Raw genomic sequence first — 27,949 nt, forward strand, 5'->3', positions numbered from 1 at the left:
CCAATTGTAAGGCAGATGTGCAGATGAGGAAGCTGCATCTCAGGAAGGCAGGAGACACGCCCTAGGTCAGGCAGGCAGGAAGTGGAAGAACTTGAACTCAAACATACTCCTTACTATTTCCTTCCAGGTCTCTCCTATATTTAATCATAAGAGAGATACACAGAAATGGAGGAAAGATATAAACTCTCTAAATGCAGTTTGGGAATTTTATATATAAACTAACTCATATAAAAGGAAAAAGAAACCACTTAGGTATAGAGCAGAGAAATCTGGATGGAGAAGGAGTTTTTATATACAGTAATTTCAAAGTCCAGTGAGCTAATGGAAATAAAGAGATATTTTGGCCCTTATCAGATTGATGTTTGCAAACAAACGAACACTCCAGGACTGGCATATATCACAGAAAGAGAACATGATGGAGTGTTAAAAAAATTAAAATACAATCTCATGCAATACTCATGTAAACAAAGCATTCTTTCACTGCTGAGCTTTGGTACAATTTTTTTTTTAAGTATGTGGGATGGAAAGGGAAGGGGAGCCCACACAGTTATTGCCAGGCCCAGAAAATCACATGCCATTTAAGGAGCAGAAGAAAGAAAAAGGAATCTCCATCATCCAAAAAGTGAGGAAGACGACCTTCAAATTCTGCCGATGTTCAACAGAACATCATACTGATATTTTCACAGTACATACCTGACATCCATCCCAACTCAGAAATGGCAGATAATTTGAAAGCAGTGAGAATGCCCCCAACCTGTCTGTTTATTTATGTATTTATTTGAAACAGGGTCTCATTCTGTTGCCCAGGCTGGAGTGCAGTGGTGCAATCATGACTCACTGCAGTCTCAACCTCCCAGGCTCAAGTTCCACCCTCAGCCTTTGGTGTAGCTGGGACCATAGGCATGCACCACCATGCCCAGCTAATTTTTATTATTATTTGTAGAGACAAGGTTTCACTGTGTTGCCCAGGCTGGTCTCTAACTACTCCTGGGTTCCAGAGATCCTCCTGCTTTTGCCTTCCAAAGTGCTGGGATTATAAACGTGAGCCACCGTGCCCGGCTCTAAGCTGTCTTTTTAATGCGGAGACATTAATGTTCTTTTCTGGCTAAAATCTGAAAATCAAGGCCAATGTGACATCCAGGACAGAAAGAATACTCAGTAAAAGGAGGGAGGGAAGAGCTCAACAAGATTTGCAAATGATTGAGCATTTTCATTTGCTCTACAATATCCAACATATTAATCAGAAAGATACAGAGAAATGCAGTGATTACTTGTGTTTTACAAAATGAAGAAACAAGAACAGAGAGAACAGAGCAGTATAAGAGCATTACATTGCTGATGAAGGACTACTGATTTGGAATGAAGAAGAGGAGAAGTAGATGGAAAAGTAAGCAAAGAAGAAGAAAAAAAACTTGATGAGAAGGCATAGAGCTGAGTTAGAAAACAAATGCTGGAACAGATTACAGAAGAGGTTGCAGTAGGTGGAAGACAGCTAGGTGATACCTTCAGTGGCATGTGGGGAAAAATAGTCCAGACCCTACACAACAGGAGACGGTGGCATGGGCACAGAGGGTGCATTTGAAAAAAAGAAAATGGCATCTTTTTATTTTACCTCTAGAGGGTTTAACCCAGGTTTTCTTATAACTTGATAGTTAAGATACTTATAAGCTATGTTCATATCTAAAGTTTTGAAACGTATATTACTACTTGTTCACTTTGAGCCCCTGCCTACCTAATACGAGAAAAGACATCTGTAAATAATGCTTTACATAAAAAGTTCATACATTGCTGATGAGAAGCATTAAAAGATCAAAAATATAAAGATCCTTGCACTCATTTTTATTCCTGTTTTAAGAAGTGGGTGTTAAAAATGATGACTCAAACCAAGGCAGACAATTATTTGTTCTTATTTGTACGTCGATTGCTCCAGTCCTAAATTTAGCACTGTCACTCTCCTTCTATCAACTAAATGTTTCATCTTTCTTCTAAAATATGATCACCCACTCTAAGACTTGGGAACTGTTTCATGAACAGACAATGGTTAGTTGGAAGCTGGATTATGTTAACCACACCCAGGAGCAGAGGACTGAATATGAAATCCCCAAAGAATGTTCCCATATATCTGTGGAAATGCATGAAGCCCAGAGGAAGCACACCAGATGCCAGGAAGCCAGGGACCTTGGAAGATGTCACCCACCAGAGAAGGCCCAGACTTATGGTGACTGGGAAACCTCACATCAGGAGTGCTTGATGACTCAGGCATGTTGTTTGCATGCTCAAATGCTGTGTTTCTTTTACTGCTAGGAGCCTGACCAGGAAGCATGAGGGAATTAAGAGGTCTAGAAAAGTGCCTTGATGACATCTGCAAAGATCTGCCCCCAGGAATGCCATGTCTCCTGAAAGCTTGGGAGCTATGAACTAGTTCTGAATAGAGAGGACAGGCCAGTAAATTTAGTGATGAGGACAAATAGCAACTGGAAAACAATGAAGTCAAGGTAGACAAGTTCAAATCACAAGGTGCTGGGTAGAGGCTGAATGAAGGAGGTGAAAACTGTTTCATGCTTTTCCCCCTCTTCTGGTACATTTGTGCGTGAGGGAGCTGTCTAGGGGAAAGAAGAAATTCTGGAATGGTTTGCACAACATAATGATCTTTTCCAATGGGATCTGTAGGTGTCCCTCTCCTAAACTCATGCTTGGGGCTGGGAACACTGAAAGCCAAGTGGTCATGCATCAAGGAGAGGTCGCTTAGTGATGCAGCATTTCTTAGAAAAGTAGAAGCATTTGTAAAGATGTATGAGTTCATGCTCTTCCTGCCCCAAGGTCTACATGAATCTCTAAGGCCCTCCTGAATTGCAGTAATGGACAACTCGGGGCTTGTCACTTTGGAGACGTTGGGAGAAGACACACAAATGACCTTAGATCCTAACTCTCGAGTTGGGCTACATCCTTGGGAGCGAGATGGCCTTGGAGATCTCACTATGGTCCTCGAGACTTCCTGAGGCTTCAGTTGTTCTTCCAAACCAAGTCTAATAGGACAAGCTGGTCCATCTTTCTTCCATGGGTGATGCTCAAACAGGAGTCTTGATCTGGAATCATTAATTCCTGCAGATGCTACTGACATTAGCTTTGTAGAGGCTAGTTTTTCAGTTGTCTGAACACCTGCCATGGTCAGGAGCTGTGGGTCTGGCTTAGCTGAGGATTTCAACTTGGCATGGCTAGGAAATGGTTTAGCAGTAGAGGAAGGTGGTGCATCTCTGCCAGCCAAGAAGCATGTCAGCTGCTGTTTAGCAGCATAGTGATTTTGCTTAGCTGGAAGAACAGGTGGATTATTAAGGGGTCGATGCTGTACCTGGGAGTAGGATCACAAAATTGAATTACTGATCTAAGAGAAAGAGGCAGATGTTAGAGACATAGGTAAATATGGATCCTGTTTACAGATATAAGAGAAAGTGATAAATTCTTCATCACAAATCAAAACAATTTTTCCACACACTTAGTTTAAGTTTTAAAAGAAAAAACTTATTTTCACAAAAAAATACATGATCACTCTAAAGGATTTAAACAATATGTAAAAGTGCAAAAAAGTTTTTACAAATCCATTTTTTTTTTTTTACTTTCTGGTCCCATAAACCACTATCATTAACATTAGGACAACATTATGTCAAGCATTTTCTGTACATATGTCAGATAGGTTAGACAAATACAAAGAATTATTTTCATAAAAATAGGATCTTATGTAAGAAATCTGGTTCTAGTAATATTGCATTCTAGATAACTTGAAAAAAGCGTGAGCTATCAATATCTAAAGATTCTAGATAAAAATACAAAATAACCCCAAAACATCCTTTTAAATGACTAGCTATGATCACCATAAAATAAAGGAAATCCCTAGATGCCAGAAATAATGATTGAACTGAAAACCAGCGTGTTATGCACATGACCTCACACAGTGACTCCCTGGAAAGGTTGCTGATTTGGTCGGGGTTATTTTGTTTGTTTGCTTTACCTGTCTGGCTATCACCCTTTTTTCCCTCCCATCCAAGCAGTTTTTATTAAAATAGCTCAACATAGTGCTAAGTTCCTGAAAATCCTTTCTTAGTCTAGTAGTTAAGCAAACGAAGGAAGTATGTGTAGAAGAAACACTAATGACCTCTGATCCTAAAAGTGAATACCAGCACCACAAGTCTGAGGTCAACTGTGCATCTGCTGGTAGTATCACAGTGAACAAAATTATGTTAGCGACAATATTAATGATCAGTAACAGGGTCCAGGCATGGACAGGAACTGATTCTTCCTAGAATTCTATAAATCCTTAATCACATTATTCAACAAAAAGATCACTGAAAATCCTCCATGCCACAAATTCAATTGGATGAGTATCAGAAAAAAGGTTTTTTCTATCTTCTGTTTTTTCCTATAAAAGTCCATTGCAACCACAAAGATATACAAAAAAAACCAAACAAAACAAAACAAAACTCACAAATGAAGGAAAGTATCTTGCCACTTCTCTACAGAAATAATGTTATAGTTCTTGCAAAAGCAAAGCGTGTGTCTTATGATGAATTGTTTTCCAGCTTTGCAGCACTGGGTTAACTCTCCACTTCTACCAGACAAACTCATTAGAGTCAAAAGCCTGGCCAACAGGGTGAGGCTACACTTGCTTACTTACCTCCTTGGCCCATGCTGGCTTCTCACTAGGACTCATTCCTTCTTTGTAATGGTACAGTGGCTTCTTCTCCACAGGCCTCTGCTCCTGCCGCTGATGCTGAAGGGAAACTAAGTAGTCTCTTTCTTGCTTTAGCTGCCTCTGCAGTCTTTCTGCTTGTCTCTGTTCTTCCAATTGTTTGCGCTTATATTCCTGTCCAGATCAGGAAAGAGGAGCAAAGAAAAGGCTAAATTATCACATAGAAATCATCGGCCAGTACCAGTTAAGCATGCAATGGAGGCAAAATAATGCTAAATAACGAAGGATCTTAATACTAACAGAATGACAGAAGGATGTCAGGATGTGCCACAGAAATAAGCTACTGCCTTGTGTTAGTATCTACACAAGAATGTGTCATTTAATGAAAACGCTATTGCTTTAAAATGGCAATCCCTACCGAATCCCATCAATTACAAAATAACTTGTCCCTGATGAATTACAAGTGACAAAATGGCAATAATGAGGACATTTAAATGGTCAGCATACAACCCCTAGAAAAAGTCACCCACTTCCTGATCTAGTAATTAAACCACTCAAAGATGTACAATTAAGTACAAACTAAATAAGCAGCCAAAGATAGTGCCTAAATCATCTTTCATTTAATAAAACTTGGACCTACAAAGGCCATTAGCAAGCTTATGTACAGGCTAAAAAAATATCAGAATGCCATTAAATAAAAAGTTCAGTTTAAAAAAATACACCAAAAAGCCCATCTGGAGAGCAGTACTATAATAATAAAAAAGTACTGTACTTCAAGTGGAAGCTGCATGAGCAAGGGACACAAAATGTTCCCATCATAACGGTAAAGCTAATAGTCTGTAAATGAAATATGACTGTAGAGCTGATGGGTTCTCATGGGAGAGGTGCATTTTGCTGTGATTGTATTCCAGCATGTTGCAAATGGCCTTAAAAATTACTCTGCAATAAACACAGTGGGTCTCAAAAGCAGTTTGTACTTATAATAAGGCTGGATTCATACTCAAGTTTTACAAATAAATGGAGTTAATAAAGAATGCATAACAACTGTATTAAATATATTAGGACTCAGCAAAATCAATCAGAAAATGTATTAAGTTTCTATGAGGTTTTTGAGGTCCCTGAGGCTTAGAAGATCCCCTCTTCTGGACTGGCACGTTACGACACACGCACGCACACACACACACACACACACACACAAACACTTGCAAGATGAACACAGAGCAGGTCAGCTGGCTCTTGGCTTTCCCATTACCAGAAGTAGAGCTTGTTCATGCAGTAGCTGCTGCTGCAAGATCTCTAACTGTCTCTGCTCCTCCTCTAACTGTCGCCTGATGTATTCCTGGAGAGGTAGGCAGCAGAGAATTCAGAGGAACAGAAAGAGAGAGAGAGAAATGAACCAGTAATTTCAAAGGCGACAAGAGCCGCTAAGTAAAGTATAGAAGGAAGGAGGGGAAAAATACCCAAATACCTCCTTACAAAGCAGGAAGAGTATGTCACATGGAAGCAAATGCATTTCAACATAATGAAAAGCACAAGCTCCTCTACCTGCAACAGCTGACTGAGATGTCTCGCATTTTACTGCTACTACTTGGTTTTAATAAGCCCAGCTACATGTTAAAGCTTTTCATTACAGGTTCCTCTCTTTATGGACTACCTGGAATTAACAATGCTATAAAGTTCAGAGGCTCCTGTGCAAGCAGCAGGAATAAGACAATTGTTGAATGCCATCGTGCACTGTCTTTGTAATGGAACCATCCTGCAGAGTTTCACTATGCTGTAAGAATGTGATGCTAGCAAAGAGAGAGGGGCCTGCATCAATGACTTAAAGTCATAAAGACCAGAGATGGCATGAGTAGAAAAGCTCTTCTAAAGCAGTGAAAGAGTGGGACTTGGCTGATTTTTCATGCTTCAGTGCTACCTTCAAATCAGATACCGAGGGTTGGGAGAATCGGAAGATCCGGGTATGTCAGGGAACTCTGTCCGGGTAGAAAGCAAGGCTGAATAGGTGGGCATTGCCAAGGCTGTGCATTTGACTTCTTGAATAGGTGAGCATAATTGCTTGAGGAAGAGTAAAAACCCATGTAAACTGATCGTTCCTCAGAAAAGGTGACCCACACCCCAGAGATGGCTGGTGCTGGGGTTCCCGGGAGGCCATCAGTGGGGCTCCTGGTCCCAGCTGTACCTGTTCATGCTCCGCACGCCTCCTCTCCTCCTCCCGGCGCATCTGCTCCTCATAGTGCCGGCGCTGCTCCCGCTCCTGCTGCTTCCGCAGCTCCTTCTCTCGCCTTTGTTGCTGTGGGGTAACAAGCAGACAACCATGAAGGCAACAGGCCCCGGTGGGGGGGTGTCAGGGAGCCAGCAGGAAAAGCTGTTGAACCCCAGACACGAACTTTTAATGAGAGATGCCTAAATGCTCCAAGGCTCTTCTCTTCTGGGCTGTTGGAGGGTACACTGGCAGGGAGGGGGTGAGAGAGAGATTCAGTGTCACGCATAACATACTGCCATTTACCATATAAATGGACTCTCACCAAGAAGTTCCTGTTAAGTGTGTTCTCCCCATGGCTGGTGAGGGTTTTTAAGTCAGGGGTAGAAAACGCCAATGCAAAACAGGTTATTTATTACATATCATCAAGTTGTTTATGAAATTACTTCACAATGCTTAAGTCATTCAATCTTTTTAACACCATGTAACCCAAAAATTCAGAGTATGTAAAAATCAGAGAGGTGAAGTGACATATTCAAAGCCATACAGAATTGATGGCAGAGGGTGCAATAGGATTTACTGACTCCCACCTAGTCTGCTACCTTTTCTCATATATCATGCTGCCTGTCTGTGTTTTCTGGAGTATTCATTATTAAGTGTCAATTTCAAGTTCTTGCTCGAATAAGACCCTTATGCTTGGGAGCCATCATCATCATCATCATCATCGTCATCGTCAATCATTGTCATCACCTCATACAATTACCATGCCTCCAACAGTGGACAGCGTGATAAACAGCTTACATGCTTTATCTCATTTCGTCTTCACAAAAATACGTAGAAGTCATTATTATCTCCATTTTATCTGAGAAAACTGAGGTACGGAGAGATTAAGTAATTGTTCAAGGTCACACCCAGTAAGTGGCAGAGCTTGATTTCAAAGCCAGACAATGACTCCAGCATCTGAGCTCAATCATTACAGAAGACCAAGAAGCCAGAGGAGTGATAGATCACAGAGTATCTGGCTCTTCATTATACTCTTAGGAAAGGAGAACATTTTAGAAGTTAGAATTAGGCCAAGCAGCTACAGGAGCCAGTGGTTCTCAAGTAGGCGCAGTGCCATTACCCCTCTCTGGAGCATTTGCAACTATCTAAGGGCATGTGAGGAGTATTTTTGCTGGTTCTGATGACTGAGGAGCATGACTGGCATTTACCATGAGAGGCTAGTGATGCTAAACATCCTGCAGTGCACAGGATTGTCACATATTACCAAGTCTTTTCCCATACATCATGGCATTAGTGCACCTTTTGAGAGAGGCGGCTGGCCCTTTGTGTCAGATCCTTTATTGGCTTTGGGATTTCTTTTTCCTCATATATGAAGTTCAGAGGGGACATATCAGGGGGCCCATTCCCTTGTCACATTCTCAACAAGACTTCACTGCATGGCTCAGGAAACATGAGGTACCCAGAGTAGAAAAACTGTGACTGTCTCACACTGATAAGTTAGCTCTACACAACCAGGGAGATAGTTTTGTACAGAAGTTCTGTGTCTCAGCCCCAGCTAAACCAACCACAGATATTCAGAATGCCAGAGAAGCCCATGTGGAAGCCTTCCCGATGGAGCTCCTGCAGCAATCCTCCGGACCTGCTGTCTCCCAATAACCTCTGAGTCTTGGGAGATAAGCTGCGTCTCTTAAGACTCAGTTTCTGTCACTTCCAGATCAACAATAATTTTTCCATCTCGGATTGCAGGCAAAGGAGAGCTATGCAAGCGAAGGAGGACTGCATGCAGCCAAATGACTTGATCAGACTTGCATTTTCAAAAGGCCTCCCCATCAGCCATGGAAAGGGGCAAGACTAAAAGCTGAAAAGCAGTGCAAGGCCATTCTGTGGATCTAGGCATAAAATGATAGGGCATTGATCATTTCAGCAAAAGCAGGATGAGAGTCCATGTTTATAATCACTGCTGAGGATGGAGACACAGCCAAGAGGAATAAAGACTAACAACTATACAGGTTGCTGGTCATTCTAATAGGACTTCAGTGGATACCAATTTAGAAACAGAAATTAGAATTAGGCCAAAATAAAATAGGCAGGATTTGGTGACGATAGGTTGTAGGAGGGCAGGTGAAGTCCCCGGCCAAGGGGCACAGTAGACGATGGGATAGAGAAGACCAGGAAAAGTACGAGTGGGGTGGGTACCAGCATGAGGCAAGTCCCAGACATGCGAGTATTTGTTTTACAGAAAAATAATACAGGAAGATGCGAGTAGAAAACATCAGCATAGGCAGCAACTGAATAATTTGGATTACAGACCCAAAAGAGAGACATTTCCAATACTCAACCAAAGTGAATCAGTGCCAGCACAGAGAATAAAATAATTATGTGTACAGATCTGGATCCTGGCAGGAAATAGCCCTAATTTAGCTAACATTTCAAATTTCTTACTCCAACCATCCGTATCTTTCTTAAGGAAAGGAAAATAATCAAGCCCTTTGAAGAGTTAGCTGATTTTTATGTGAAGGATTTGTACATTTTGAACCCCTTTGCCAGGAATCAATACTGTTTTATAATTACATGCCACTCAGGTCCCCGTGCAAGGTGTATACAGTATTGACTGCAACTCAAGAGCGTCTGCGCTTCCCAAGTACTCTGTAGTTTCTGAGAAAGACACTCAAAAGTAACTAATAATTAATAATGATCTCACTCGGATCAGCCGCCGCTAACACATGGAGGCATCTGCCAGGGCTTTGGTTCCTGTGGTGACGTTGGAAAAATAAATCACTTTCCCAACCTTCTGAGGGCACCCTGCCAATTTCCAGCTGCTGTGTCTCAATGTTAATGCCATTCTTGAAAAAATATTTGCTTTCTCTCCTCCTGTGCATGGAGCTGTATGAGGGAGGGGATATAAAAAAAATATCAATGCGAGACCAAGTCCCTGGCCTCAGGCAGACACCTTTACAAAGCTCTGATGACTCTTGCTAGAAGAAGCTCTCTGAGGGCAAGGCCAGTGCTTGATTTCTGTTGTACCCCAACGCCTCACATGGGGGCCTGGCGCCTGGCAGGTGCACCTAAGAGTTTGTTGCGCTGAACACAGTAAGAAACTTGAGGGAAAAGACAACACAGTATCGTCTTAAATTTCTTTGTAGACGTTTCCCTCCTGTCAATACTGACGGTATGGCTACCTTTCCATACCTTATAGTATGGTTATTTGAGTATATCTTGCCAACTTTGCAATGTAGATTGAAAGCTGTTTGTGGGCAAAATCTCTGTTCCACTTGTTTTTATCTCCCATTGTTTCCATATCAGGCCAGCCACCAATGATATTTGTTGTGTTGAAAACTGCAAACTGGATAAGTAATAGAAGAGGGGAAAGCCCTGCAGAGATTTGTACCAGACCTTTATTCTTTGATGCCCTTCTTAAGTAGCTCTTATTGGCTGGAACATTCTTTTATATTGAACACAGACAGAACTGGAGAATATTCTTCTAAAAAGAGTCACCTACAGTTGGCACTGGAACGTACATGTTTGCCATCTTAGAGAAAGGCACGAAAAATAAAATAAGGGAATAAGAGTCTAAACTGGAAAAAAAGGGAAAGGGGAGAATCAAATAGCATTCCTAGATCTTATTCAAATTATACGTAATGAAGATAGTGGTCCTGCTATCAGAAAAGAATGGCTTAAACCAACTACTCTAAAACTGTTGGCAGATTCTCCACCTATATTGAACTGCCTAGAAGTATATTTTCATCCATGTCTTCTTGTAGGCATTGCCAAAAGTTATATTCCTTAAAACTGGACATTCAGTGGCTTCTTATAAGTCTCTTAATTTTTTTCCCGGTGGGGAGATGATGGATAGAACCTACTGTTAAAGTTTTCCAGGCCCTAACGATTGTTGCCTTACTCTATGGAGTAGATAATCAGGGACTTCATGTCCCTTTTGTCTTCTGTTGATGTTTGCCAAGGATGATTTCTTTTTTAGGACAATTCCTTTTTATTTTAAAATATTTTAAATTTCATATTTTAAACATTAGAGAAAGGCATGAAATATTTAAAAGTTCTTATTTTAAATATTTATGATTGACATGTAATAATTGGACATATTTATGGGGTACAATGTGATGTTTAGATACATGTATAAATTAGGTAATGATCAAGTCAGTGTAATTAGCATATCTACCATCTTAAACACTTATCATTTCTTTATGATGAGAGTATTTAAAAACCTTTTATAGCTATTTTGAAATATGTAATACATTGTGAATTTCAGCCATCCTCTTATGCAGTAGAACACCAGCACTTATTCCTCTCGTCTATAGCTTTGCACCCATTGACCAGTCTCTCACCACTGCCCCCTGCCAATCCTCTGGTAACCACTATTCTACTCTTTCCTTCTATGAGCGTGACATCTTAGATTCCACCAGTGAGTGAGATCATATGGTATTTGTCTTTTTGTGCCTGGCATCTTTCAGTTGATATAATGTCCTCCAGGTTCATCTACGTTGCTGCAAACAACAGAATCTCAGTTTTTTATGGATGAATAGTACTTCATTGTATATAAGTACCACATTTTCTTTATTCACGCATCCACTGATGGACACGTGGGTTCATTCCATATCTTGTCTATTGTGAATAGTGCTGCAGCTATCTCTTTTTTTTTTTTTTTTGAGATGGAGTCTTGCTCTGTCACCCAGGCTGGAGTGCAGTGGTGCAATCTCGGCTCACTGCAAGCTCCGCCTCCCGGGTTCACACCATTCTCCTGCCTCAGCCTCCCAAGTAGCTGGGACTACAGGTGCCTGCCACCAAGCCTGGCTAATTTTTTGTATTTTTAGTAGAGACGGTGTTTCACCGTGTTAGCCAGGATGGTCTCCATCTCCTGACCTCATGATCCGCCTGCCTTGGCCTCCTAAAGTGCTGGGATTACAGGCATGAGCCACCGCGCCCGGCCACAGCTATATCTTGAACACACAGACTTCCCTTCCTCTGGCTATACACCCAGTGGTGGGATTGCTGGATCTGGGGATCTATTGGGGGCAGTTTTGAACCTCCCTATGAACGTTCTCCCTATGAACGCTCCCCTCACGCTACCTCTAGGTGGAGGCTGTGTGGCTGCACTTTCACGCATGTGAATTTGTTAGTTAATTTTAATGAGGGAATAGTAATTTTGTCCCCCCCTGTTCAGGGGGCCCTCAAAGGTAATACATTTATCCCAAATTGGCTATGTAGAATTTTTGCTGTTTAAATTCTTTGCAGAGAATATCACCTCAACCCTTAAATTCTGAATTGTTATTAGAGGTCTAGTTTTAAGAAATAATCCTCATGCATATTCCTCACAAGGGCTGTGGAGTCAGTCTTTCCTTTTTTTTTTTTTTCTTTAAATGCTCTTCTTAGATTACTTTAGATAAGCAGAAAAGTGCACACCTACACCGGGGTGTTCTAGCTCTCATAGAAGTGACTTTGATGAACTGCAATGCCATAAAATTGCGTTTTATGATGTCTTCAAAATAGCTGAATAAAGCTAACCACTGCATTTATGCCAGGAATATTGCCTCAGACATTATTCATTGCACTACCTACTAGGCAAGTGTATAGTTTTCAGTGTGATTTCAGAAAGCTTGTCTGAGTAACTGGTTTACTCTTATCTGATGGACAACATGAATCTCAACCACTTCACATCTGTCTCTTTTCTCTTGTGTCAGGCCTCAGAGCAGATTGGTGACCGCCCTGGGCAACAGCGCTGGATGCCACGTTGTGCAGGCGTTCTGTGCACTGACCCCGCTCCTGCCTGCATCTTCTTTCTCCCTTCTACTTTATATTCCCTTCTACATTGTCTTCTCGTTTATTTTACTTTTAATTGCTGTATTAATCTCTTTAAGCCACCTTAAGTCCTCCTTTTGGAATGAGGAAAAGTCATAAGAAAATAAGCCAAAAAATGAGAAACAAACCTTGGCCCTGGTCCATCTTTTATATACATCATATTTCCCATTATATGGACCCAAGTGATATCCACATCTGAGAATTAATATCCTATAGCTGCAATGCAACGTGTCATTGGGATAGAGGAGTAGGCAAGAGAGGCAACAGGGCTTGGGGAAAGAATAAAATGGTTTGGAAACAGACTAGATTCTGGTCCTACACTGCCACCAATACGAACACTGAAGACCACATAGCAGCGCTCTGTAAATATGTGTTTGATGGCGGGGCTCACACCTGTAATCCCAGCACTTTGGGAGCCAAGGTGAGTGGATCACCTGAGGTCAGGAGTTTGAGACCAGCCTGGCCAACATGGTGAAACCCCGTCTCTACTAAAAATACAAAAATTAGCTGGATGTGATGGCGCGTGCCTGTAATCTCAGCTACTCAGGAGGCTGAGGCGGGAGCATTGCTTGAACCCGGGAGGCGGAGGGTGCAGTGAGCCGAGATCGTGCCACTGTACGAGATCGTGCCTGGGTGACAGAGTGCGACTTCGTCTCAAAAAAAAAAAAAAATAAAATAAAGTGATGAATGAGTGAATGTTGTTTGACCGTAAGTCACCTTCAGCTAAACTTTCAACAAGGGTATAGATTAAGTAATCTTGCAAATCTGTTCATTCTAAGAGTCTGAGCAAGGTTATGCTACATTGCAAAGCAAAAATCTAACCATTCAGAGTGAAATGAAGCAGAATTCTTATTTGCCCTTGGAGAGCTCCTGTTGCTTTTCATCTTGGGTGACCTCCTGAAAGTGGTGAGAGGAAACCCCACTGTGACTGTGGAAGACCCGAGTTGGCCTCCAGAGGACAGGAAAACGGCTGGTGCAAGATCAAGTCAGGCTCCTTGGGAAGTACCTCAAACCATCCCCTCCACCCAGGGGCTCTCTGTTCAAAGACACTCAGAATGAAAGGACCCAGTGTGGTCTTTTGAATTGACTGCACATCACACATGCCCCCTCACTTTAAATAGGACTGTTCTGTATAAGCTTCACGGGAGCTATACTTGCGATGAGAGGTATTCCAGCTTCTGGGCATTCCGTTTTCCCATTTAACATTGCTAAAGTTTTAGTTTTGGAAAGATCATTGCAAACCAATGACTATAGGGTAAAGGCATGATTCCTTGTGACTAAAACTGGGGTTCCAAACCTTTTTTTATGTAAGGACGCAAGAGTGATGGGGAAGCAGTCTGGCACCTCTGAATTCACTATATGACAATGAAATAAAAACAAAAATAATAATAACTATGAATAATGAAGAACACTTATGTAGTGCATCCTATGATGCCAAACACTGTACTCATGTTAACTCATTTAATTCTCACCAAAACCTTTTGAGGCAGGTGATACTGTCATCACCCCCTTTTGACAGATAAGGAAACTGAGGCACGTCCAGGCCAATATCTTGCCCAAGTTCACTCGGTTGGTAAGTGCAAGGCCAGGATTTATATTCCATGCCTCACTCTTGCCATGCTGCCTCATTTGGGTCCACAAGAAGCATCGGTATATACAAAGTAAAAGATACTGTCTAATGCTTTTTAAAGTTGCCATTTTCCCCTCTTTCTATCTTTACTTGTTACCTACCTTGTTACCTACCTTAAAGCTACCATAGCTTTCCCAATGTTCTCAGAAATAGTAATCAGAGAACACTGGGAAAGCTAGACAGGCTGGATATAACTCATTCCTTTTTTTCTACACCTACTTTACACCATGAGAGACAAACTATCCAACCTACCCTTTGAGAGCTTTCCTGAAAAATTAACTGCCTAAATGAAGCCTTTTCTTTGGGCTCACAGGCCAACTTTTGATTAGCAGACAGCCCCATGGCTAAGCACTGTCAAGCACATGTGTGCAAGCTGGTCTTTGCGGACACAGAAAGAGGCATGACAGTTCTAAACAGACTGAGCTTCACGGAGGCATGCAGAAGAATTCTCATCCTGCCTCTTCCATGGATGCTAGTCAATGTGATTATTCACAAACTCCTTAGTGTCTCTGAGCCTCAGTTTCTCCAGGGAGAACAACCACATGGGATTTCCTGGGTGTCATACAGAGGAGCAAGAATGACCTGATGGACATCCCTCGTACCTACGACTCTGAATGTTAGTGTGAAAGTCAAATGCAGATGAAACCCCCAAATTCCTACTGTCATCATTCTGAAACCTTAGTATGAGACCCTCAGACTGAGTCCTATGAAGACAAGCCAGTTATAAACCAGTTTACTAATACAGTGTTTACAGAGAAGGCCACTCCAGTACTCCCGAGATGATACTAAAGATGCTAACTTATATGTAGAAAGGTTGCAGGAACTGGTAACATTTGTAGAAAAACAATATTAATGTCTTCACACATTTCTAGGGCAGATATGCAGGGAATTTCAGTTTTATTTGGCACAACCTGTATTACTGCAGGGATATCACAAGAACTTGAATCAATGAAAAGATAAATTTTCCAACATTAGGAGTTGTTCAAAAATAGAATGTGCTGCCTCAAGCCCACGGACATACAAGGAAAGATTATATGTTAAACAGGTTAGATAACCCTGTTTGAAGACTATTGCAAAAGGAATTCTTGCTTTGAGAGAAGAAATGGCTGAGATCACTTTTGAGGTTCCTAATATTCCCCAGCTTCTATGATTCTATAAAACCACTCACTAAAGAAAACAAGAGTCAAAATAAAAGCAATTCAATTTAAATGTCATGTGAAATAAGATTTCATGTGAAACTATTTTGTTGTCATAGTTCTATGGTTAGGAATAACTAAAAAGACTGTGAACACACAAAACATATAGACTAGATGTAATAAAAGTGGTTCTGTAAAGACCCTAGACAACGGAGGGTAGGTCTGTGTGATATCCATTGCATGCAGGCACTAAAAAGCCATCCCTACCTTCCATGCAAGGTACTATAGATATACCAAGGATCAGCAACTGTCTAACTCTGGGTTTTTTTCAGTATGAAATGCTGTTAAGTATAAAACACTAGCATACTCTACCTTCCTGTGTCTTAAAAGCGTAGGCAGGAGCCTGGGCAAAAGGACTCCAGATTTCAGTAGCATTTTACACTACAAAATAGGGATGTCAGCCCAACTCCCACACTGTGGCAGGAAATCCCTCCCATCACAGGATCCAGGTGACAAAGCGGACAAAGTCAGAACTCCTTTGGCACAACACGTAAGTTAGAACAAGAAGCCCTTTTGCGATCCACTGGGAGGTGGGGTTCCTTATATCCATGCAGATGACACGGCTCCCTGAAACACAAGTGTGATTTACATGTGCATGCGATTACTGACCATTATCCAAAGCCCATGGGCATGCTTTGTCCTGGACAATGAGCATCTGGTTTGCCAGGATGGTTCCCAGCTGTTTCATAATTTCTGTTCAGTTATTGAAATAACAGAGCAAAAGCCCAGCTAGAAAGTGTTCAATCTTGTGTTGATGCTAATGACATCCAGGAATAAAAAGCTGCGCTGCCTCCAACTAGCCAGCCACTGCTCACAGGACACACTGGGACACCTGTGGTTAATGATTAAGTGAATTAAGGACCACTTCTCGGCAGTGCTGATGTGTTAACACTCCAGGCTCTGAGATGGGGAAATTATTCTTGCTCACAGTGCTTTCCTCTGACTTGGGGCCTGGGAGTGTGGTCCAGTGGGTAGAAATGCTGCACTGGTAAAAACCCACATGATTTTCCTGTCTCCTGCTTGTGCCCACTGTACTTGCTTAGGCTGCATTCAGCTTCAAGCCCTCACCCTGGAAAGAGATGACCCAGGGCAGCAATAACAAAGCAGGTAATGAGAAGCAAAATTCTTCCCTTCACAGGTAACGCTCTCCTTGAACTTACTTATTCAGGGGTTTACTCAGTGCCAGGTACTGTTCTAAGTGGTTTGTATGTATTACATCCCATTTTATAAATGGTCAAACTGAGGCATAGAGAAGTCATGTCTTGCTCAAAATTACAAAGGCAGTAAGTGGCAGAGCTGAGATTCAAACCCGGGCAATGTCTTACTGAACTGCCACGTTCTCACCTTTTTGGTGAAAGGGTCACTCGGAACGTACTATTTTCCCTGATGCAAGAAGCTTGTTATTCACTCAGCACAAGATCTCTGTTTCTTAAGAACTTTATTTAGATATTGTTAGGAAATAAAATTTCATGCAGCCACTTGGTGGCAATGATGGGATCATAATTATACAGTGTTGGAAATGACAGCAAGAAATACTGATAAGATAATCCATCAGAAGGTAGTTTCTCCAGGGGAAGGTCCTCTAGGTTTCACTGGGAAAAGGAGACTTCCCAAGGTGGCAGTTGACCCTACTAAACAAGATATCCACAAAAGGATGAAGAATGGGCTGCCTCCTTGTCCTGACAAGGCCAGGACTGCAGGCTAAGTCACTAGCAGATAGACAGCCCAGTAAGACATCACGAAAATGTGCTCTGGAAAAACGCCTTCAAAAGGGGATGAAAAAGTCAAGGTTTTACACTAAACAGGGAAGGTACATTAAGGAATTAAGGAAGACAGGGAATGGGGAAATGCTATCTATAAACAGCACCATTAAAATGAAAAACAAAATTAACAGTACTATACTTTGAAATCAGCAGTTCCAAAATAACAATAAAATATTCACCCAAGAATATCAATCCAGTTTTTGTGTTAGGCATTGTGCCAAGTCCTCTGTATTTATGGTTTCATTTACTTCTCAACAATCATGAAAAGTAAATATGATTTTACCAAATGTGCATGTAAGGAAGCTGAGGTTCAGAGAGGTTAAGTAATTTGCCAAAGACCACACAGCTAAGATTAAACCTTGGCCTTGGCCTGTAAAGATAGTGTATTTTACCTCTACACGGACCTAAAGCTGGCCATCTAAGAACTATTAGACATTTATTGCTCTGAATGATGTAACTGAATTCCTCCCAGTATTATAACAAATATTCTTCCCGAAGCATGGAAAGAAGCTTACCTATTTACATTTATTTTAATAAATCCAAAAAGGTTTTACTGTAGCACATAAAGGAGTTCAAACTTTGGAAATTCGTTTCCTTGACTTTGGTCAAAGGCACCTACACCAATAACAAGAACAACTCATATTTATTAAGGGCTCACTGTGTGTTAGTGATGTCGGCAGGCTTTCTATGAATTAACTCATTTAATTTTCACAACAGCCCTGTGAGGTAAATGCTATTGTTATTTCTTGCTTTACAGATGAGGAAACTGTAAAACAGGAAAGTTAAAGAACTTAGGTCACATGTCTAATAAGGAAGAAAGCTAGGATTTGACCCCTGGCAGTCTTAGGTTCTAGAGTCCATGCTGTTAACCAAAATACAATTTCACTCTCTACTGAATTTTACCAAACGCTCTGCTGTCCCAGGACTTTCCAGAGCATCAATATGCTGTCCTGCACTGTGATTCTTAAAGAAACTTGCAGCTGCCCCACCGCCTTACCACTCTTTTGTGGGTGGAGGCTGTCTAGGAGCATTTGGAAGAAGCTACTAAGGTTCCAAAGAACAACCTTCCACACCAGCGGCTTCTCTGGGTTTGGGCTTCAGCTTGCACAGCTGAGCTGCTGTGAGACTGGCTTGGTTACCCTAAGAGAAGAGTGAATGGTGACTGGGCACGGTGGTTCACCCCTGTAATCCCAGCACTCTGGGAGACCAAGGCAGGCAGATCACTTGAGGCCAGGAGTTTGAGACCAGCCTGGCTAATATGACAAAACCCTATCTCTACTAAAAACACAAAGACTAGCTGGGCGTGGTGGAGCATGCCTGTAATCCCAGCTACTTGGATGGCTGAGGCATAAGGATTGCTTGAATCTGGGAGGCGGAGGTTGCAGTGAGCTGAGATGATCGTGCCACTGCATTCCAACCTGGGTGACAGAGTAGACTCCGTCTCAAAAAATAAAGTAATTAAAAAAAAAGAAAAAAGGAAAAATGTATGGTAACAGAGAATGTGAACAAAAAGCTGACAGCAAATGGATGAGCATGGAATTATGAAGAGTTCCAACACAAGCATAAGGTGGGTCTCGTTAGAAGTATTTAAGCTGAATTTGACCAGTCCTCAAAAGTGAGGTCTGTCCAGCTTTTGGCAGTCAATAAAGTTCTTTTATATCCATTTTTCTGGTTAATCCTGAGGACACCTTTGGTGGTGGGAACAAGCTTTGCTACTGACCTCCCTGTAGAGCTCAGGAAGTGGAGGTGTGGGGAGAATAAGAACTGCCAGGGCACGCAGGTAGTAGGAGTACATGGTGGCCCTCGAAAGTTGATGTCTTTTCACTCCAAGTGCAGATCTACTGACTCCCTGGGCAGGTTGCTTCCCTTCCCAGAAAAGACAGGAAATGAAAGAATTTTTAGGGAGTATTACACAAAAACTATGTGTTTTTTGTTTTTTTTTTTGAGACGGAGTCTCGCTCTGTCGCCCAGGCTGGAGTGCAGTGGCACGATCTCAGCTCACTGCAAACTCCGCCTCCCGGGTTCATGCCATTCTCCTGCCTCAGCTTCCCGAGTAGCTGGGACTACAGGCACCTGCCACCACACCCGGCTATTTTTTTGTATTTTTAGTAGGGACGGGGTTTCACCGTGTTATCCAGGATGGTCTCGATCTCCTGACCTCGTGATCCACCCGCCTCGGCCTCCCAAAGTGCTGGGATTACAGGCGTGAGCCACTGCGCCCGGCCAAAACTATGTTTTAAATATCCTCTTTGTCATTTGAAACCAAAAGATGCTATTGTCTTCCTGACCTCTGAGCAGCATTCTGCAGAGCTGGCCCCTTTAACTCCATACTTATGCTTGAATACTAAATCTTTGCTTCTATAGCCCAGGTGTTCCTTCCACTTCCTTATCAAATTTCTCTTCTGTCTCTTCCTTGCCTATTCTGAGTTCTTAGAGCTCAGGCCTACACTCTCTTCTCATGTGTACTTTTATTACCACAAACCAATAATTCCTATTTTTCTTATCTTTGACCCCTCTTCTATGGCCATCTTTACATAATCCAACTGCATGGATTGTACTACTACTATTACTGTTGGCTGCTCTTCCTCATCCCTGATGTCTAATCAACTTGCACATCCTGCATGGTCCACAGGCTACCTTTGTCTCAAACGTGTCCACTTTTCTCAATCCCCACTCTACCATCATCTGTCCAAAGCATCACACTCTCTGGCCTGGACTAACTTGTCTCCTCCATTTACTCTTGCTTCTTTCCAGCACCAACTGCAGCAGCCCAAGTTTCATTTGAAAAAGGCAGATCTGATTCTATTCCCTTAGTGAAGACACATCAATGGTTTCCCATTCTTAGAATAAAATTCGAAAGTAATCCACATGGTCTACAAAGCCCTGCATGACTGTGCCATGGCTTCCCTGCCTGGTATCTCTGCATGCCCCACTCTCTCCTCTAGCGGGACTCTGACCAAGCCAGGTGAGGCTCCCACCCTGTGGCGTGCTCTTTTAGCATGCCACTCTCCTCCACCATGGCAGTCATTGCTGTGATGATAAATGAGTACTTGGCTGATTATTTGCTTAGTGCCTGTTTCCCTCACAGATCTAATCATCACAATGGGAGAATGTATTTCTAGTGTCTAGCATGGTGCCCACACAACAGAGGTGTTCACTGAATATTTGTCAAATGACTACCTACAGACCTAATAAGGAAAAGGGAAAAGGTTTTAATTCAACCTCACGCTTAAAAACAACAACGACGACAATTGAGTCCAACATCCTTGAAAGCCTCAGTCACGATAAAAAGTTAGAGGCTTAGAGAGGGCTGATATTTTTAGGCTGCCAGGTTCTTACTTTGTACATTAATGCTCCATGATTACTGGCCAATAAGATACAGGTGATATCTCTTCAAAAAAAAAAAAAAAAACATTCATGGGATGGAGCCAAAGTGTATATTTTTTGGCCAGATAGAACTGGTTATTTTTATAACTGGACAATGTTAGTATGGTCTTGAAGGGCACTACATGAGAATGTTGGTGTCCTGAAAAAGTCTTGAAAGAATAAAATGTACTACCAGGGAGCAGGTGCTTCTGGGGTCTATTTGATTCATTCCTGTGACTTAAAGGCACACTCCCCAAAATGAAAGTATAGAACGTGCTCAGCAATTTGAAACACATAAATAAATCACTAATATCATTTCAAAACTCTTGAGCAGAATCAAACATCACCACAAACTTGCTCAAGATTACCAGAGTAGAAGCCTTGACCCCTGAAGGCTCCCATTCTTGGATCCTAACTCCATGATACAGAATAAAACAAGATGTATTTTGTTTATGCCAAGTAATAGAAATTTTTATTGAGCTGAGTAAAACTAGAAGAGGTCCTCCTTGTACTTTTTCTCACCATTGATGGACTCATTCACTTTAGCTGGGTTTAATCAAGTTCCTGGAACTTTGTTGTAGGTTGTACTTCAACACTGGTCAAAAGCTGAGTCTTCTCTCCACCATTTAATTGGCCTGAAGCCACGTCCTTTTCATAAAGCTGATCAGTGACCACATTCAGTGTATATTCAAAGTCCTTCTAAGAATATACAGACACTGATTTAGAGCTTAGCCAAGTCCACGTGGTTACTCATAAATAGTAAAGGACGTGCAGAGCTTCCTTAGAAACCCTCTGGTGGGAGGTGACATTTGAGATCACAAATACAAAAGCTACAAGCTACATAGTCCTGTGTGACCAAAGGGGTAGCTAAGTGGGAATGTTTTTCCTACAAAAGGAAAAATGACTCACAATGAAGCTAAATACTCAAGCTGAACTATGGGCTTTAACAGTTTCTACGTGACAATGTAGTTCAAGTTCCTACTCAGGACACCAGAAACACAAGTGGTCACCAAAGGCCAGGGAAGCAGACATAGAAGGGGACCTGGCAGGAGCAGGACACGGCAGAAGAGTTCCTGGTGGGAGAGAATGTCATGACTTAGGGGTTCAGAATTTACAGCTGTCTGAGTACTTAGTATTCCTTGTTCTTCTCCACTGCGCTATAGAATAAGATGAAGGATCAAAAGAGAAAGCTGGTATAATCTATCAATGCTCTGTGGCCAGAAGCATTCCTGCTTCTGGTATGGAGCCAAGGCTCATGCCCATTGGTACACACAGCAAAAGGCTTGTGCCCTCGTGCATGCTGGCTGATGTCTTCTGTGCAAGCCAGGATTGACAGGGTGTGTCTCTGGATGCACATGCCTCAGTGAGCTGAACTCTGACTTGCTGCATGGTAGAGGTTCAAGCAAATGCCACAAGAGAAGAGACACAAAGGAGGCCTTGGCAATAGCTCTGACTGGGAACATGAGACAGAACCCAGGTCTCTGCTCTCTTGAGCAGAGTGAGCATCTGTTGGGCACAGATTCTGTGCCCTTGTGCAGAACTCCTTAAATGTTCAGGGTAAAAGACCATAGATGTAGAGGCCAGATGAGGGATGTGGAAAAGCATGCCAGCTCTGACTTATCAGTGGAGAGACAGAACACATGCAGTGACTTGGTGCTTAGGCTCTGCAGGCCAATCCCCTGGATCTGAAACCTGGTTTTCTTCTCAACCTTTAACAAGTTATTATTAACCTCTCTAAGACTCAGCTGCATTATCTTTAGACTGGAGATTATTGTGAGGATTAAATGAGACAATTCGTGTAAGGTACTAAACACAGTACCCTGCAACATGGGACCAATTACTTCCCTCCCTGAACCTCAGTTTCTTCTTTGTTAAATGGGGATTATATGAGTTTTGCATGAGAGATAATTGATACAGGAAAAGAGATAATGATAGTAGATGAGATACTGGCTATAAGCAAAGCATCCTGCCTGGTACTTGACATACTAAAATCACTCAATAATTGTAACCATTGAGTATTATTGTTGCTGGTCTGATACTGATATTCCAGGGACATAATGAGGTTGATGGGATTTACTGCAAACTGGAACTGAAGCCCTCACTGATTTAAACCAGGGAGGCTGGACCTTGATGTACCATTTAAAAAGCAATCTGCTGCTGGTGACTGCAATTCACCACCCTCTAAGTCTTCAGTGGCCACCTAACAAAGCAAGTGAATTGCTGCAAGCCTGTTAATGAGAAGCAAGCTGGTGTTTGGGAAACCTGTAAAATTACTATCCCATTACCGTGCAGTTAGTGCGCCTTTCATCTGCTGCCCAACTTCCCCAATAGATATGCTCTCTCGGTTTCCTAATTGTCTAGAGGCTTTGATTTATCTGTCAGAGGAAGGAGGCCTGAGAGATCTGGGCAAAGTTCTGGGAAGGAGGCTTTAACAAATGTCTGTAAGACCACAAGGTGAGAGTCTGGCCCAGGACAAGGCATGCAGCCAACTGTGGCTAGCAGTATGGCTTCCCACACAGATGAGCAGTGTCTGCTGCTAAAGGCAGGTCTTGCCCACAGGCTGGAGGACAGGCCCTGGGTACTAAGAGATATCTGGGAAAGGATCTGTGAAACATTCTTCCTAGCATTCAGAGCATCAATAGGCAGGTCCTACTCTTCCATACTTGAAATTCCACTTATCTGCTTATTCACTGTGATCTAGTTAATACCTATATTTCACCTCTCAACTACTGACCCATTCATTAATATATTACTTTACTCATTCCACAGATATTTATGAGGCACCTACAACATGCTAGAGATACATCAGGGAATAAAAGAGAAAAAATCTCCTTGTCCTGATGGAGCTTAAATTCCAGTAGGGACATTCAGGCATGTAAAAGTATATGTAGAGTATATTTGAGGGTGCTAAGGGCTGTGTAAAAGTAATAAGGCAGGGCAGGGAAATAGGACATACTGGAGGGAGGGGCTGTGACTTTAAGTAAAGCTTAGAAGGTGCTGAGAAGGTGATATATGGGCAAGACAGGAAGGGGTGACAGCCTTCACCTGCTTTTCTGAAATGACCACACCACCACAAAAAGCAAGGGAAGGCTTTTGTTTGCAAGAGCATTCAGGACTTATCTGCTCTTGCACTCAAGCTCTTTGTGCCTCTAAGCTCTGTGTGCTCACAGGTGGGATGTGGGCCCCCAGGGAACACCTGGAGAGTGACCACAACTGAGAGGCTTGGGGTCAGAGGTGGCCCGAGCAGGTCCTCACCTCCTCCAGCCGCCGCCTCTGCTCCTTCTGCTCCTCAATGCGCTTCTGACGCTCAGCCAGCAGCTGCCGCTTGTGCTCCTCATTCTCCCGCTGCTGCTGCTCCAGCTGCTGCCTCCGTAGGGCCTCAGAACGCTCTTTGTTGGCCAGCTGCAGCCTCAGAAAGTCCCTCCGCAGCGTCGACTCCCCTGGCAGATTCAGGATGGAGCTGTGGGTAGGAGAGAGTGATCAGGATCCCACGTGGGGCAGGGGCCATGGCTACCAAGAGGCCTTGGAGGAGGAAAGCAGGACAAATGATTCACCCACACACGGGGAAAGAAGAGCACAGGCTCCTAGATCCTCTGCTAATTCAATCATTCACCCCAAAGAAACAGCATCAGGATAAGAGACCTGCCTCCCTTTCAGTACGACTGTGGCCAACAAATGCTGCCTCCATCCACAGAGGGATGTCACATTCTTAGAGTTGTCACCTTCTCCAGGACTGTCCACACCACTCCCTCACCCTTGGGACGTGGCAAAGATTTGTTTTTAAAGACTTTAGCCAGTGTGCAAGCCATGAGCCCCAGACTGGATTATTTTCAATAAAAATGGACAATGGTGGGCAACAAGGGTACTCAGACAAGCACAGATCAGCCTCACCCATACCACCCCTTCACACCAAACCCCATGAGGCAGAGGCCAGACTGCTCCTGTGAAGCCACGATGAGCCAGCAATGGAAAACCCTTGAGTCAAGGTCGACACAGAGCCAGGATCTGAGCCCAAGCCTGCTGAGTCCAAGTCAGGGTTTGCCTGACTGTACCACAATTAAAGGGCTTGGTTTGGCTCTGGCCACAGCAGGTGCAGCTAGGACTTCAACCCAGCTCATTGGTTCCTAGATCCTGTTTAGGCAACAGTTTTCTCTTCTGTAAAATGGTGGTTGTACATGAATGTGTGTGCATGTGACAGAGATCTAGAGGACATAAATAAGTTCTACCTACTTCACTGGTGGTCCTGGGCTGCCCTACTCTCAGGTGAACAACTAAAAGTTACAGACTCCTTGATTCTGCACAGCAGCCTAAGAGGGAGCTGAGAAATGACTTCTGCTTATTCAAACCTAGCCCTTTTAATCTTTCTGGAAGCTTCCATTTGAAATAAATCTATTAAACACATATTTACGGAGCACCTGCTATATGGCAGTCACTGTAGTAAGCTCTAAGGATATGGCAGTTGCTAGATAAATTCTCCCTTTAAAGTTATCTTCTTATGGGACACACATACAGACAAATAATTTCAGGTATTAATAGTCTCTACAGAAGACCAAAATTGTAATTGTTTGAGTGACAGTGGTGGGGAGCTGAGGTAAGCTTGGAGGCCTTACTTTAGATGGGTGGTCAGAAGACCTCTCTGGGAAGGAAGCAGTTGATGAAGAAGGAAGAACATTCCAGGCAGAGGGAAAAGCAGGTTTAGAGGCCTGAGGGGAAAACCGGTGTGCACCCTATTTTTGAGTAAGTGAACACCAGCCCGGCTTCCCAAAGCAGAGTGAATGAGAGGGAGAAGGGTATGAGAGGAGGTCAGAGGGATAGGTGTGGGGCCGCGACAGCCATGCAGGCACGGGAAGGTTTTATGCAGAAGAGCAACATGAGCAGATGGGTTTGGCTGCTGAATGGATGACCTAGCAAGGGGTACAGGGGCAAGCACAGCAAGTCGGACTGCTGCTTCAGAGTGGTTCTGGGGTGGGGACACCACCCAGGACAAGAGCAGAGGGGATGGAGGAGGGAAGGAGCATTTGGGGATAGAGGTCACGAAGTCTGTGGACAGATCTGATATGTGGAGTGAGGGATGACTTGCAGGTTCTGTCTTGGTGGCTGGGTGACGGTGGTAACGAGAACAGGAGTGAGGAATGCTGGGGGAGGAGCAGGTTTGGTGGCAGTTAACAGGAGGACCAAGGATCGGTTTTGGAGAGTGGTTAGTGTGCTGTATGAGATACTGCCATGAAAAGACATAAAAAGGCTTTGTTCGTGATGTTCCATAGACAATGCTTGGTGTCTACTAACAAGCCTTCTCTAAAACTTAGAGCCTTTGTGTCAAACTCTAAAACCCCAAACGATGGTGCTTATCTACACAGGCCGCTTGCCCTGTGCAAAGGGGAGGGCGCTTGGGAAGCCAGCCTCCCATGCACACGAGGATGCTCCATTAATATTAATTGATGTTGAATCAATGTCAGGAGATCTGAGCTGTGTTAGTGACTCAATCATTAACTCTGTGTGTGACCTGGTTGCAACCCTTAAGGTGTCACCTCATTTCTAAAATGAGATGACCATTGTCCTTTTCTATTTTTCAGGATTTCATGAAGATTGATTAGATGCGTCCATAAAAACAGGACTTGGACTTAAAGTATAATAATAATAATAAAAAACAACAACAACAGGACTTGGAACATAATCTTCAGCATGATATAATGACATGTTATAATTATAGAAGTGTTAAGGTATGGCTGGGCTGGCTCCCTGAGTGACTCCTAATATGCAGTTTAGCAAGTGTTAGAAAGACAGGGTTTCTCAGTTCTACAGGAAGTGGTCAGAAGGCTGACACAGTAAGCTTTTGGGTAACCTTTTGAACACTGGTGTACAACTTCTCTGAAACCAGGGCATTTGGTCCTCTGCCTTTCAGGAATGTTCATTTTCTATGTCACTACTTGGCAGTCATCTTCTTTATGCAGCTAAACCGGGGGTGGCCAACATGCTATGTATCAGATGGTAGGAAAGAAGTATTTGGTCTTTGACCTTGAGGAATCCTGTGGCAGGTGAAGAGAGAAAAACTGGATGGCTCTGAAAGCTCAGTTCCATCTTCTTATAGAAGCTTAGCAAGAATCCAGCTCAGTAGGTCTGAGTTAGCATAAAAAAAGAACACATGGTATCTGGCTCATTCTAGCAGTGGTGGCTAAGCTGGCCCCTTTTCTGGTCAGAAAGCTCTCCCTCAGTGGTACAGGAACTGATCCTTCTGGAGCATTAGGGTCCACTCCTTGGATGGCTCGAGGAGGGATGCCACACCTCGGTGAGTCTTCTGCTTGTGCAATTCCCCCCAAGTCTTACTTCACGGGTATACTGCATGGCACCATGGGATGTGGGCCTGCCCTCCTTGACTCACCAAGCTGAATTCGCTCCCCAAAGAGATATCCTGGCAGTGCAAGCACACTAACCTTAATTATTTATAAACACAGACTAGAAGAAAGTCAGAATCAAAGTCAAGTGGAATTCAAAATGTAGGCATGACAATAAAACAGCCCTGGATTCTGAGGTCCAACAGGTGACAATAGGAATGGCCCAAAAGTATTTGTTTGGAGTTCATCTCTACATATGATTTGATTTTCTGAAAATCACTTTCTCCTGGATTAGGCTGCAATGAAAATACCAAGAAATGTGACAAGGACAGTGGCTACCCGAATGGGCTTCTCAGAGGTATAAAGTAACAAACTGAATAACACAAGTCCGAAAATACCACTTAGGTCTCTAGAAAGTTGCAGTTTTAAGTATTTTTAGTCCTTCATTGCCCAGATAATTAGCCTTCTACCCATTCTACATGTTACATATGTAAGAAAACAAGCTCTTAGGATAGAGACCATAAATCTTGGGGGACAAGATAGAGAATATGCTGATTTCCACATTTTCGTAATGGTCTGCCTAGGGAAATTTTCACAAATTAATGAGTATGTTCATGGGCAATAAATTAAATAAGACCACCCTGGTGGATTCTTAAAAACGAACCTATAAATCAAAAGGAAAGCGAATTTCACACAAGCACAATTCAGAATGTGAACATTAGAAGACTTGGCTTTTGCTCTCATACCTGGGCTCTCCTGAGTCATTCTCCTCCTCTTCTTCCTCACTTCCGCTGTACTCATACTCTGTCTCATCTGAAGAAAGATCCCAGCATGTTAGTGCACAAAAAGATGCTATGGCTCAGTAAAGCCCAACCCCGTCTCTTATATATAAATAAATAGACACCCAAAGAGTCGTGGTTATTAACACAGTGCTGGAACGGTCTCCAGGCTTGTGATTTAA

The 27,949-nt window shown here is 42.8% G+C and overlaps 1 protein-coding gene across 4 annotated transcripts in view; it reads right to left on the minus strand.

The window, feature by feature from the left end:
• The window catches only part of TNIK (TRAF2 and NCK interacting kinase), a 400,067-nt gene that overhangs the window by 73,065 nt on the left and 299,053 nt on the right, over nt 1–27,949 (minus strand). For 2 of the 4 annotated variants that reach the window (XM_054479687.2, XM_054479688.2), the window contains exons 11-15: nt 27,735–27,801; nt 23,912–24,116; nt 6,867–6,977; nt 5,937–6,023; nt 4,670–4,858 (exon numbers count right to left, since the gene is read on the minus strand). In XM_054479687.2, the coding sequence (XP_054335662.1) occupies nt 4,670–4,858; nt 5,937–6,023; nt 6,867–6,977; nt 23,912–24,116; nt 27,735–27,801 (659 nt within the window). The remainder of the gene's footprint in view (nt 1–4,669; nt 4,859–5,936; nt 6,024–6,866; nt 6,978–23,911; nt 24,117–27,734; nt 27,802–27,949) is intronic. The other 2 variants (XM_054479691.2, XM_054479690.2) reach the window with 1 other exon arrangement.

The sequence above is a fragment of the Pongo pygmaeus genome, chromosome 2 (genome assembly GCF_028885625.2).
Source record: "Pongo pygmaeus isolate AG05252 chromosome 2, NHGRI_mPonPyg2-v2.0_pri, whole genome shotgun sequence".
Taxonomy (NCBI): Eukaryota; Metazoa; Chordata; class Mammalia; order Primates; family Hominidae; genus Pongo; species Pongo pygmaeus.